Here is a 12,474-nt window from a genome sequence, read left to right as displayed (position 1 = left end):
GTGTTCCAGCCGGAGTTCTCCATCCTTTTCTGTTCTTTGTGCTCAGAGGAAATTTTAGCCTAATTTTTTTTTACTCCTGTAGAAAGAGCCTTCTCTGAAACCCTTCTATGCACTAACACCTCCTCTGCTTCCTATCAGATTTGACAGACAATAGCCTCTCGGCTCACTCTGTTCATCCTGTCACCATCAGGTGTGACTGTCACCTGGCTGTGGCATATGAAAAGGGGCACTGCGTCAGGGTTCTGGTCCTGAACAACAGATGAAGCAGATGTTGCATTCAAATAAAAGGGCCTCCTTTGATGAGTGAAAGAGGAGAATAATGGATTCGGGGTGAAGTTTCCGCCATTATTATTTCCTCCTGCTCGATGCTTCATCTCCTGGTTCAAACCAAGTGGAGAGAGCAGTGAACACTCAGGTTCTGATGAAGGGAAGGCAGTCCTGGTAAACTATGAATGCAAACGGTGTGGCCAAGCTTCTTATAGATGTTGGTGACACTGCACAGCGTGAATATGACATGCTTGAAACACTGGCTGTCAGTAATCATGCCTTTGAATGTGCTCTGACTGGCAGTAAATGTTCTTTAGGTTTCATTTCAATTTGGTGAATGTTCTAAGAATGGTTTGTCCCAGTAGCGTGGGCTTATGTGATGAGCTAAACAAAAAACATCAGTATTGATGCTTTTGTGGAAATGCCACCAGGAAGACCACACAGTATAGAAATCTTCAAACAAGACAAACACGAACACGTTTACCGCACAACCCATCTGCTCACCATATATACTGCCAGAGGAAGCACGCATGTCCCGAACGTTCCCCTTTCCAAATGCAACAGAACAAGCCCACAATAAAAGTATGTGGTAGACAAATGATGACAGTTGGGGCTTAAGAGATGAAGGGGTGTGTGATTGGGTTAGTGAAAAAATGTTAACTGGCTTCAAATCATATGCTCAAATTTGTTCTATGATACTGAGAAGCATAATAGGCCCTAATGATGATTAAAAAATAGTTGTAAATGATAAATTTGTAAGCCAAGTTCTTTCTCTCACCCAGCCATAAGAAATCAATTCACTTCCATAAATGTCCATCACAGGTTCCTTGCTGTTGACACCTCTCATTGAGCTCTGTCGCTTTCGAGACCCAATCTGGCCTGTAGTAATTTCCTCCTGCAGTTCTTCATAAGGCATGGCCAAAGAAACAGGACTCATTTGTCTTCAGAAAATCCTCTTGGCTGGGAAATTGCCTTGATGACACTAAAACCTGTAGCTGGTTGTTTGCACAAGACAATGAGATGTTGATGAATCAGTTGAAAATTATTTATATTTCCTTAGCAACCTTAGAAAGAGGCAGGAGTTCCCTAGTTCTCCTGATGAAAACAAGAGAAAACAAGGATTCATGGAAATCCTTGGGCAGGTAGGTGCCATCTTCTCTCATCCCTTCTTCCTATGGACTTGGCCCACCAAGGGCTGGGGGACAGGAGGAGGCCCCAGGACCTAAAGCAGTCCTACAGAGGATGGTCTTCCCACTCTGAGTGTGTGGGAATAGTTCTTTCTCCTGGGGCCACTGGGTGGGGACATCCTGGTGGGCCCCACGACCAGTTCTCATTTCTGAACTTTTCTCTGTGTTGCTCATGTACCTGTTAGAGACGGTTGCCATATTACAGCCCAGGAGTAATAAGTATTCCAGACTTTCCCTGTGAGTATGGGTCACTTAATACTGCAGGTTGGTAATAAGAAATAGTTTCTCCAACATATGAGATGTAACTTCAAGATGCACTTGGCTGCTCTGTCAGCCAAGTGGAATTTTCAGGCTATTACTCTTGGGTTATATTGCCAAAACATTGCTCAGATGTTTCCCTAATTTAGGATTAGAATCCTAAATGTCTTCAGACCACCATGTGGTGCTCCGTGCTTTGTCAATCGAAAGGAATCAAGATCCTTGCCGGCTGCTATTCAGTGGATTCTCTCACACCGATGTGTTTTGCCACCTGTGGGTCTCACTCTACAATTCAGTTTCCTCCTTTATCTTCTCTAAATCCCGCAGCTTGTACCTTTAATTACCAAACATTACAGGTTTCTCTAGACTCACCATCAAGAGACTACACCCTAACCTGGCCCTATAACAAGCTAACTGGAGACACATACACTATATGTCTACATGACATGTGACTGACCCCATACACTAGGGCCTATTTGCCAGAAAATTTCTCCACAAGACCAAAATGGCCCTTCTGCAAAAAGATAGCAAGTTTTGCTCATAGCCTGCCTGCCACAGGCCATGGATTTATGACTAATCTGAGATGCCATAGACCACTCCCCCGCCAGAAGGAGGTTTTCTCCCCCCTGTACGAAGAACGCCTGCTCCCTTTGGGATCCTTACTGCCTCTCATCTCAGTCTCAGAAGCCCTCCAGAATGTCTCGCTGTCTCACAGAACCCCATATTCTCTGGTTTACAGATCAGGAGACAGAGGCCTGTAGGGAGCCAGGGACTCAACAGAGCCAAGGAGCTTGTCCAAGCCACATCCTAGACCCTTTGCGAGACATTTGGCAGGTGAAGAACTCCTATGCTGTTATCTTTTCACTAGGATTGTTAAGAGAATCTTCGGCTTTGTTGTGTTTGACGACTTGGTGGATGGCTGTGGAATTAAGTCCAAGAGGACGGAGGGATAGCTGGTGGGAGGAGGCGGCTGCTCCGGGAGTCTGCAGCGAAGCAAATGGAGGCAAATGAGAAACCGGGCACCTTATCCTCATCAGCAGCATCTGGGCGCAGACACGCCAGGCCACATCCACCTGGTGACTAGCGTTGCCCGGCCCAACGTTGTGCGCCCGGGTTTCTGCGGGGCACCCTACCATACCCACATGTGCCTCTGCGCAGCCGGAGTCCAGCCAGCCTCCAGGCTTCGGTTCGGTTCTGCTCTGCGCCACGACGGGATCATCATGGGTAGCTGTTGAGCCTCCGGCCTTGCTTATCGTGCTCACAAGTGACTCTGGAGCGGCCGCCTGCAGACTGAACCCAGCCACGGTCCGGGATCATGTGGGGGCGGGAGCACCTGGTGACCGGAGCTCCACGGCAGGCACGTGCGCCTCCGCAGCGCAGGCATTTGAGTAGCTGGCCCAGTTCGACCGTTTCAGTACGACGTTCCTGCTCTGAGGGCTGCAAAGCCCCAACTTCTCCAGGCCTCCAGGGACTCGTGCCCCGAGAGGACATTCTCAGCTCCGAAGAAAGGGCCTCAGCGGCGTGTCGGGCAGCTGTTTAGCTGCGGGCTCACTTCGGCACAGAGGAGTGCTGCGCCGCCTTCTGCTTTTATTACGCCACACCTGTGCGGAAGTGGAGAAGTGTGGAGAGCACTGGCAAAAATGAAATCCTTTCCCGTATTTGTTCCCTCTTTTAACTCCTCCCTCCCTGATCTGTTACCTTCCCTGACCCCTCACCCCTCCCACCACCGATCCCTCCCTGCGGTCGGCGTGGGAGTCTTGGCCGGTGTCCACTGATGGTCCCAAGCCTGGAGCAGCCTTACACCCAGGATGTCCTCAGAATCCTTTGCATATTGATAAAGAAGGTGAGTGCGTTTGCACTTGGTATCCTGTGATAGGAACCCGTGTGAACTTATTATCCAGGGAGGGTTTAAAAAAACCAGAGAATCTGCTTTCCTTCCTGTGGAATATCCTACTAACTCATATTGCATTACTTTGAAATAAATTGATTAAGTTTTTCTATTTCTTCTACACTGTTCAGTCAACTTCAAGATACTCCATTTATTACGCAATTTCACTTAATACCTCACCTAAATGAAATTTTTGGCTTCTATTTTAGAAAAGACATATTTGGTCAATTGAAATAAATCTGCACGGGATGAAGGAGCACATTTGCGAACAACCAAATTTTATTTACCCTCATGAAGGTGGATCTTAGAATTTATGTTTTATGATTATGGACAAGGAAAGCAGTGAGCCAGACACAGTTGACAAGGTATCATTCCTGCAGACAGGCCTTGACCCGTGTGTGTGTGGCCAACCATCAGGTTTTTAAGGAAACTCTCTATTGCCACAGCACATAACTGGCCTTCCGTTTGAGGGATCTGTTAACGTCCGGTGTAATTCAGAGAGAACATTTTAAAAACTCTCACGTTGTTGCTCAGAGGGAGCAGCCATTAGCCCACAAATTTTAGTGTTTCTTTGTTTCATTCAAAGTTTTCAGGATGTTATGAATAGTGCTTTTTCCCTGTGCTTTTATATTGCACTGGCACTGAGCTTTTGTCTTCCTCTGTTTCCCAAATTGGAAAAATGTGTGGTTATTGGCGATAAAAGGCGACATGCAATTTGTTCCCGGGGCAACTTACCTGTGGTGTCTTCTCCTTGTTATTGACTCTGTTTTAAGACCTTCACAAAGGGAGGAATATTCAGTGTTCCTGACAGCTGAGCCTTTTACTAAACCCTCTCCCACACAAAACTTTGGTTCCGAATCTGAAAATGATCTCTTTTGTCAATTTTTCCTTCCAAGTTTCTCGTGGACTGCACCTCCCACCATCAACTCCAGCTACCCCCTTCCCAGATGCAGCCCTTTACTGTGCAGATTCTAACATCTCTTTGCTGGGCAAACATTAGAAATGTAGTGGGCTTCAGGAAAAAAGTAGCCAAAACAGACCACAAAAGGAAGGGAACGCACAATTGTGATGTTTAGCACAGCTCCGTAATCAAGTGTTTCAAAGAGAGGAAAACGACTCAAAATATTAACTGGTGAGCGTCAGAATTGTTCTTGGAAGAGCTGAGTGACACATAACAGAAAACATTGTAATTACCTGTTATTTAATTTAATACCCCAAACAGATGGTGTTCCATTTTTTTCCCCCAAAATGGATTTGCTCACCTGACTGGAAAATCATTTCTGAGCCCTCACTCCAAAGCCAGTTGCTTAACTTCCGTTGCATCCAAATGTGAATTGGTTTGCTTCCCTTACTTTAGAAATGATTTTATGGTCAGATTTCCACTTTCTTCCAGTTGATACTTACGGATCAAAAACTACCTGTTTTATTTATTCCAGGAATTACTGTTACACATTTCGTCAGGAAATGAAGGATCTGCTAAATTAAAGCAGTGTTCCCGCATCTCCTTGGTTAAAAGGATAGATTCTTGTGGACGCTTCTCTAGATTTCTCTGGAAAACATTTGCACAGCTTTCATTCCAACCCCAGCTTCCAGTACATTCCTAAGGACCTTTAACAAGCCTTCAGCTCCGTTAGCCATTTTGAGGCTACACCCTTCAACTGCCAAAAGGGCAGAATCTAGCAGTGCAAGCTCACCTCTAAAAATCCACAGTCCTAGAGATGGTGGCAGAGATTTTTCCTTAAAAAATAGACATCTGAGAAATCATGGGAAGCTCTATTTTACATCCTTGCTGAAACCATGTGATGCAGAAATAAACCCACCTTACTTTGACTTTGAAAATATTTTATTTGAATAGTAAATAGTTATACAGTTGAAACAGTTCTATTGAAGCTTTCTATAAATAGCTAACAATTAAGAAAATAATGTATGTAGAAAAGAGATTGCATTTAAAAGTAAGAGCTGTCAGTTGTACAAGGGCCTCAGGGGCCCTCCAAGCAGAATAAAATGGTAGGTTGTCTGTAATTCGCTCACATAGGTATAAAAGTTAAAACTTTTAGCAGATCCCTTTAGAAAAAGGCTCTCTTCTAAAATGCACAGTGAAATGTCAATAGTGGCAGGGGGAAAAGCACACCAAAAACAAAAAGATCTGTGATCAAATAATATCATAATCTTCATAATTAATATAAATAAATAAAGAATAAATAACAATTACTCATAAATCAACATATACATTTAGAGGGAACTCAAACAGCCCTACCTCAACAAAGATGATCAACCCAAAAAGTCGTAGTGAAACACTGAGGCAGCTTCTACAGCATCTTCTGAAAATTCCCTTCCCTCCCCCCCAAAACAATCCCAGACAGACAACAGTTCAAGGCATTTGCGGCTATACTAAAGAAAACTCTTTTTTAAGCAATTTGATTTGTTCACATACAAAAAGGTAAAGCCAGACTCCAGCAGTTCACAAGCCATAATAAAGCTAATCGTGTGGGAAGTTCAATTTACAGCCTGTGAAATATAAAGGCATTGATCCCTCAAGATTCACCCAAAACAACCCGTACGCTACATACACAGAGAGCAGAGATTGGTAGGCGAGAGCAAACCGCGCTTCTAGACCATGAACACAGCGAATACTAGCAAGAAAAACAGCTCTCCTCTCCAGGGGGAGGCTTCCAACCACGAGACAAACGCGTACAGCTCTTCTCCCTTGTACAGAAAGAAATTGGCTCCTGTTGCGCCAAGGGGGGGCAGGGGACACGACGCAAAAATGGGGGTGGGGGTCCAAAAGGAGTCACAACAAGAGGATCGGGGTTACCGTCACACCACACCGAGAGAAGCGGAGACAACACTTTCACCGGGGGTGGGCGCCCCTGGCGCGGACGCGGGTTCGGGGCGCGCAGGGCGCGCTCATTTCGTGGGTCTCCAAACGAAGGCACAGTTTGGGGGGCCGGGGGTGGAGGGCGCGCTCTAGCAGGCCGGACGCACAGGCACCTGCAGGAGGATCACCTGTCTGTTCTCGGACGGGTGGCACTTGTTGATGTGCCGCGTGAGGCCAGGCGAGCTGTAGAAGGTGGCCGGGCAGTACTTGCAGGGGAACACCTGGGCAGCGTGCAGCAGGCGCAGGTGGCGCTCCTGGGCGCCCTTGCTGGGGAAGGTCTCCCCACACACCGGGCACAGGTGGCACTCGGCGGACGCACTCAGGCCAAGCACGCCGGCTGCCTCGCCGTCGCCGGCTGCCTCCTGGGGCGCCTTCTCGTCGGGCCCGGGGTACAAGGCCAGTAGGTCCTCGGCCGGAGGGGCAGACGGCGCGCTCTTGGCCTGCAGCGCCTGATGGTGCGCCAGCAGGTGCTTGCGCAGATAGGCCTGGCGGCGGAACTTCTTGGCGCAGTGGTGGCACTCGTAGAGCCCGTCCTCAGAGCCCGACTCAGACACGCCGCCGGGGCTCGGCGTGTCGCGGTCGCTGCCGCCGCCTGTTACCTCCCGCCCCTCAGCCCTGGCAGCGATTTCGGGCTCCGACGCGCGGGTGGCGGCAGGGGCAGGCCGCGGTTTGTGCCAGCGGCGGTGTGAGGCCAGGTTGGCCGGGCAGCTGAAGACCTTGGCGCACTCAGGGCAGCGGTACTCCACGCGCACGATGCGCGAGCACTTGTGCTGCGCCAGCGCGAACGGGTCGGCGTACTCCTCCTTGCAGAGCTGGCAGATGAACTCGCCCAACGGCCGCGCCGCGCCCCCCGTGCGGCCCCGCGGAGCCTCCACCGGGCCCTCCTTGATCTTGAGCCCCAGCACAGGCGACGTGGTCACCTCGTCTTCGAAGTGCAGCTTGCGGATGGCTTTGGGCTTCTTGGCGCCCGGGGCCTTGGCTACCTTGACAGGCGGCTCGGCGGCGGCAGGCGCGGGCCGCTTGCCCGGGGGCCGCAGGGCGGCGGCCGGAGGCAGCGGGGGGCCGGGCCCTGGGCCGCGGGCCGCCTCGGCGCCCGCTGAGAACGCCGTGCCCATCTTGAGCTCAGCGGGCGCGAAGAGCAGCGGGTCGCCGCCGCAGGTGCCGCTGCCGCCCGCGCTGTTCGCGCCGCCACCGCCGCCGCCACCTCCGAGCAGAGCAGCGGGCGTGGGGAAGGACTCGGCCGAGACCGGCGAGCCGAGGTTGAAGCTGCGCTCGAAATACTTGTGCTTCTCGTGCTCGCGACTCACGGGCCGCGTGGGGCTGTAGAGCGGGGCGGGGTGCGCGGCTTCGGGGTTGCCGAAGTGCGCGGCCCGCGGGCCCGGCGGGGGTGGCGGCAGCCCCGGCGCGCAGGCGAGCGCGGCGGCGAGCGCCGCATGGGCGCGCTCGGTGGGCGGCGGCGGCGGTGGCAGCGGTCCCGGCCCGGGGCTTGGCGCCGGGGGCGAGGCGCGGGCGCCCCCGCAGCCCGGCGAGAGCAGCAGCGCGCGGTCGCCGTCCTCGCCGCCGCGGACCCGGTAGGACACGGGCGTGGACTTCTTGCTGCGCTTCACCAGGAAGCCGCGGGGCATGTTGGCGCGGCGCGAGGGCAAGGCACTGGCTCGGTCCCTCCTCAGCGCTCGGCCCCGGCTGCCCTCAGTGCCCCCGGCCCATGGCCCAGGCGCGGCGGCTGCGGGACTCGCGTGGCGCCGGCGGCGGCTCGGCCCGGCCCGGCCCTGCGCCCTGCACGCGCGTCCCTGTCCCCGGGCCCGGGAGCCGCTCCCTTTTAACGGGGGGAGGGGGCCATTGTTCTCGCCTCCCGCTTCACCCGGAGCCAATCAGCGCGGCCGCAGCTCCTCCGCCTGGAAGGGTGGGAGGGCAGCGGGGTGGCCAAAAGGGGGCCGGGACTCGGGGGTCGCCCGGTAGGTGCGGCAGATGTACCTGAGGGCGCGGGGCCCCCGCGCGCGCCCCGCCGCCGCCCCGCCCGGCGCCGCCGCCCCGCCCGACCCAGGCACACGCCCGGCCCCGCCTCCCTTCACGGTCTGCTGCTCCTCTATGGGGAGGCGCACGTGCCTGGGCTTTGTGTCTCTCCTCCGGGGGGCGCGGAGCCGCCAAATGGGCCCGTCCATCAGCACGACAATGCACGCCCCCCTTGCCGCGCGGGGATTACCCGCGGGTCGCGAGCAAAATAGCAACAAAGAAGAAGAATGGCCCAAAATATGTCAGGAGGGTTCAATCCGCGAGCCGGAGCGGAGGGGGAAGTTGTGCGCGCTGATTGGGTAGGGGCGGCGGTGGGCAGCAGCAGGCGCGGGGGAGATCTGAGTGCCGCTGCTGGGGCGGGAGTGGGGTCAGGAGAGGCGCAGGAACTCCTCTTGGTGTTTGGGAAATAATGAAGAATCGAAAATAGCTGCAAATTCCGGGCCGCCAAGAGCCCCCGCTCGTGCCTGGGATGAGTGGGCCGCGGGACCCAGGATCCAAGCGAAAAGGAACTGGGGTTCCACGTTTGGTAGAGGATCGGCTCTGGCCTTCTAACTGCAGCCGAGGGCGATGTTTGTGACCGCAGCCTCGGCGGGTCCGCGCGCCTCGGAAAGGTTTCTCTGGAGTTTGAGAAACAGTTGGCACCGCACTTCTTCAATCGCCAGCAGATGCGGCGCTGGGGGTGGGGTGGGGTGGGCAGGCTGGGCTGACTTCCAAAAGGAACTTGAATTTCTGAACTTTTTTTTCAAGTTCCCCGTGGCTCAGGGATTGGCATCCTTGGAGGCTCCCGGTCCAGGCCGCTCCGAGCCTCCGCATCGCCCAGGTCTGGGTTGATTCGGTTGGAGCTGGCCAAAGCACGAAACGCGCCGGGCCAAAGCCGGTGCTCCCCAGTAAAGTTGGTTTCCGCTCTCCCCGTGCGGCCTCATGCATTTTCATTCCGAGCGGGCATTTTGTCTGCCGGTTGACATCAGATGCTAAATCAAGGGCTCCAATCAAGGCGCTACGGAATAAAGGGGCCGCCTGTCTGGGCGCGGGCCCCCCCGGAGCCTTGCCCCCTTCACCTTTGTGAAGGAAATTAACCTCCCGCTATTGAGCGCCGGTCGCGGCCAATCTGGACGCAAAAGAGACGCGTGCTGCCGGCCGGGGCGGGGGGGAGCAATCTGTCCTCTGAGGCAGGCTGCGGCCTCGGAGAGGACGAGCTGCCTCCCCCGGTGCCACCAGAAAAAGACAACAGCGAAGATCCACACTCCACCGTCCCCCCTCCCTCACCCCCGCCGCCCGGTTTGGACCCAGACCCGGCCCTCTGCCTCCATCCCCTTCCCAGCCCAGCCTCGGGGGAAACACAAAAGGCAGAATCTTTGGGGGATGGGGACAGACCCCAAGACTGCGTCGTGGCCCTGATCGCCCATCACTGGGGAACGAACAGCAAAGCCACATAAAATGTGATATGTTGTGAGGAAAATGTCACTTTATTGCAAGAGAAGGAAACGGACATATTTCTGCAAAGCTTTGTGCACCCAGATACGTTTTGCTTACGCTCAATTCCACTGAAAGTATTTAAATGTTTTGGATTTTCCCTCTGAAAATACCCTGGCGTGGAAATTAAACAGATTTTAAAAATAGAGTTCACACGAGTAATAAGTGGTAATGGGGACGGTTGTTAGGGTTAGTTAGTCAAGGGGTTAATCGAGTCGGCAATCAAGGGGGAAAATATTTGGTGATTTTATGTTTGTGATTTTTTTTAACTCACACTGAAAAGAGAAGAATACATAGAATGAAATATATTTTGAAAGCTTTCACCCTCATTTTGAAAATGCTAACTTTCAAAATGAATGCTAGTCCTGAAAAAAGTTAGAAATCCTAAAATGAGTTTATCTAAAATTTATAAATATATTTCCATCTAAAAGTAACCGATGTTATTTCCTTGCTCCTTTGAGCGCTGATTAATACTGCTGATGAAATTAGAAGTGGGAAAGAGATTCCGGGACAGCTTCGGCCAATTTTGTTTTCTAATCACGAATCCCATCTGGATTGTGGAATAATAGGGCGGGGGCTCGGTCCGCCATCCCCAACTGACTGCGGAGTATTTGGTCCTGCATGTGTAACACTCTTTTCATTCAACAGATAACAGGGAGAGGTAGTCACCTTGTAAATCCTTTAAAAATAACAACACCCATAATTGTAAAGAGTGCCGGGGGATGGGGGGGGGGGTGGGCAAAAAAGCAAAACCCCTGCTTGAAAGCAGCGAATTCAAACAGGGCTCTGAATTAAGCCAAGAGAATCTATTGAATACTATTGAGACAGATTTTCAATGGATCTGTTTCTTTTTCTTTGTGGTTTCTAGTCTTGCCAGCGAAAAGGAAATCTGCTTTCAGACGGGTAGGGTCAAAATGAACGGAAACTTGAAAGGTACAAGTATTGGAAACTAATTTCATAACCTAGGGCTGGGGAAGAATTGGGTTGCGCGCGCGCACGCACACACCAGCAACCTCCAAGTACGTGCACCCTTGCACCCAGTCGTGGGTTTCCGTCGTCTTCTGAGGGATTTTATTTCTCAGAATCTACACGCCCGCGGGGATGGGGGAATTGAATCGAGATGTCTGTCTTCCTCTAGGAAGAGCAAAGCGCCACCACGCCGCGCCCCGGCGGCGGGCCTCTGCGCATTGCGATCTCGAGTAGGGGCGGCGTGGAGTTGGGCTAGGGGAACGCAGAGCGCCTATTTGCCTCCCTCCAGGGGAGCTTCACCGGAGTCGGCTAGCAGAGGGATCCACGGCTGGGTCCCGAAGTGTCCTTCCCAGCCCCCAGGTGACTCCTCCTCTTCCTGTGGGGTCCTGGCCGGCGCTTTGGAACAATACGGCGGCCTCTTCGCTTCGGGTCCTTGCAGAGCCGGCTGTGGGTTCTTCCTTTGACGGCTGCCGAGCTGGAGGCCGCAGGCGCTAAGTTCTCCCGTCCTGGCGTCCCAGGCTGCTGTCGCGGAGCGCGTCGGGGTTCACTGGGATCCCTGGTTCGAGAGTCTAGCTCCAGGGAGTTTCTAGAAAGCGCGAACCTTGGAAAAAAGCGCTACAGCGGGGAATTTCGGCCTAGGAATCTCCCGGTGGGGTGTCGACGAGTCCAGGCAGTCCCTGGGAGGCGAAGACCCAAGGGTCTGCAATCGCAGCGCGTTTAGAGACGCCCGGGAGGGCGAGAGGGAGTTGTCAGCGTCCCCCGCATCCCCACTCTGCTGCGGACCCCTCCCTGAATTCACGGAAGCCCCACCCCGCCCACGAGCCACGGCCAGGCTGAACCGCGCGTCACCGCCGCAGAGCCCGCCGCCAGGTCCCGGAGGGGCCCGCGCCCCCGTGCGCTGTGCGGCCGGGCCCAGCCCGGAGAGGCTTTGTGTTTGCAGGAATGAGGGGTGGCTGTGCGGTCCCCGGGGCACGCGAGAGACACGCGCGGCCCGCCCGCCCGCCGCTCCGCCCGGCCCGGCCTCCGGGCACCTTCCGGGCCCCCCGCCCGCGGGCCGTTGCCTTTGTTCGGCACATTAGCATAAAGCTGCCCTGGATCTCCCGTTTAAATAATTCCACACAAAAGGAGAGTGCATGAAAGAGAGCGAACAAGGGAGGGTCCGCGAGGCCGCGCCGTCCGCCGGGCGCGGGGAGGGGCCGCGCTCAAGTATTTCCCTCCCCTCGAGTTTCAAGTGCCCCCGGCAATCTGCTCGGCGCCCATTATTCGGCCGGGGGCCGGCGGGGTGGCTGGCCGCCTCTCTTAGCCTGCCGAGCGTGCCGTCGGGGCCACTGCACGCTCCTTGAAGTGCCCTCAGGGCTGTTTGTTTTTGCCTCGGGTGGGACCGTCGGGCCGGGGAGGGGGAGAGGGCAGGAAGGTCCCGGGCCCCGAGACGCGAGGGTGGTGTTGGCAAAAGCTGGCAAAGGCGAAGCCAGAAAATGTGGGAAAGTCTTGACCAGAGAATTAGGCCCGGAAGAACTAGGATGGCGCTGAACGGACCGGGA

The 12,474-nt window shown here is 54.1% G+C and overlaps 1 protein-coding gene across 1 annotated transcript; it reads right to left on the bottom strand.

The window, feature by feature from the left end:
• Nucleotides 1-5,936: 5,936 nt before the first annotated feature.
• On the bottom strand, nucleotides 5,937-8,213 carry INSM1 (INSM transcriptional repressor 1). Its single transcript, XM_014790022.2, has one exon. The coding sequence runs from the start codon at nucleotides 8,101-8,103 to the stop codon at nucleotides 6,568-6,570; it is 1,536 nt and encodes a 511-aa protein (XP_014645508.2). The 5' UTR covers nucleotides 8,104-8,213; the 3' UTR covers nucleotides 5,937-6,567.
• Nucleotides 8,214-12,474: the final 4,261 nt, after the last annotated feature.

Source organism: Ceratotherium simum, chromosome 21, assembly GCF_057802395.1.
Source record: "Ceratotherium simum simum isolate JZ-2026a chromosome 21, ASM5780239v1, whole genome shotgun sequence".
NCBI classification, from domain to species: domain Eukaryota; kingdom Metazoa; phylum Chordata; class Mammalia; order Perissodactyla; family Rhinocerotidae; genus Ceratotherium; species Ceratotherium simum.
Note: the sequence above shows the minus strand (reverse complement) of the source record. Positions and strands in the feature narration are given on the sequence as shown.

What these genes read in the sequence shown, in the direction of transcription:
- INSM1 (XM_014790022.2), bottom strand. Translation starts at nt 8,103, where the DNA reads ATGCCCCGCGGCTTCCTGGTGAAGCGCAGCAAGAAGTCCACGCCCGTG.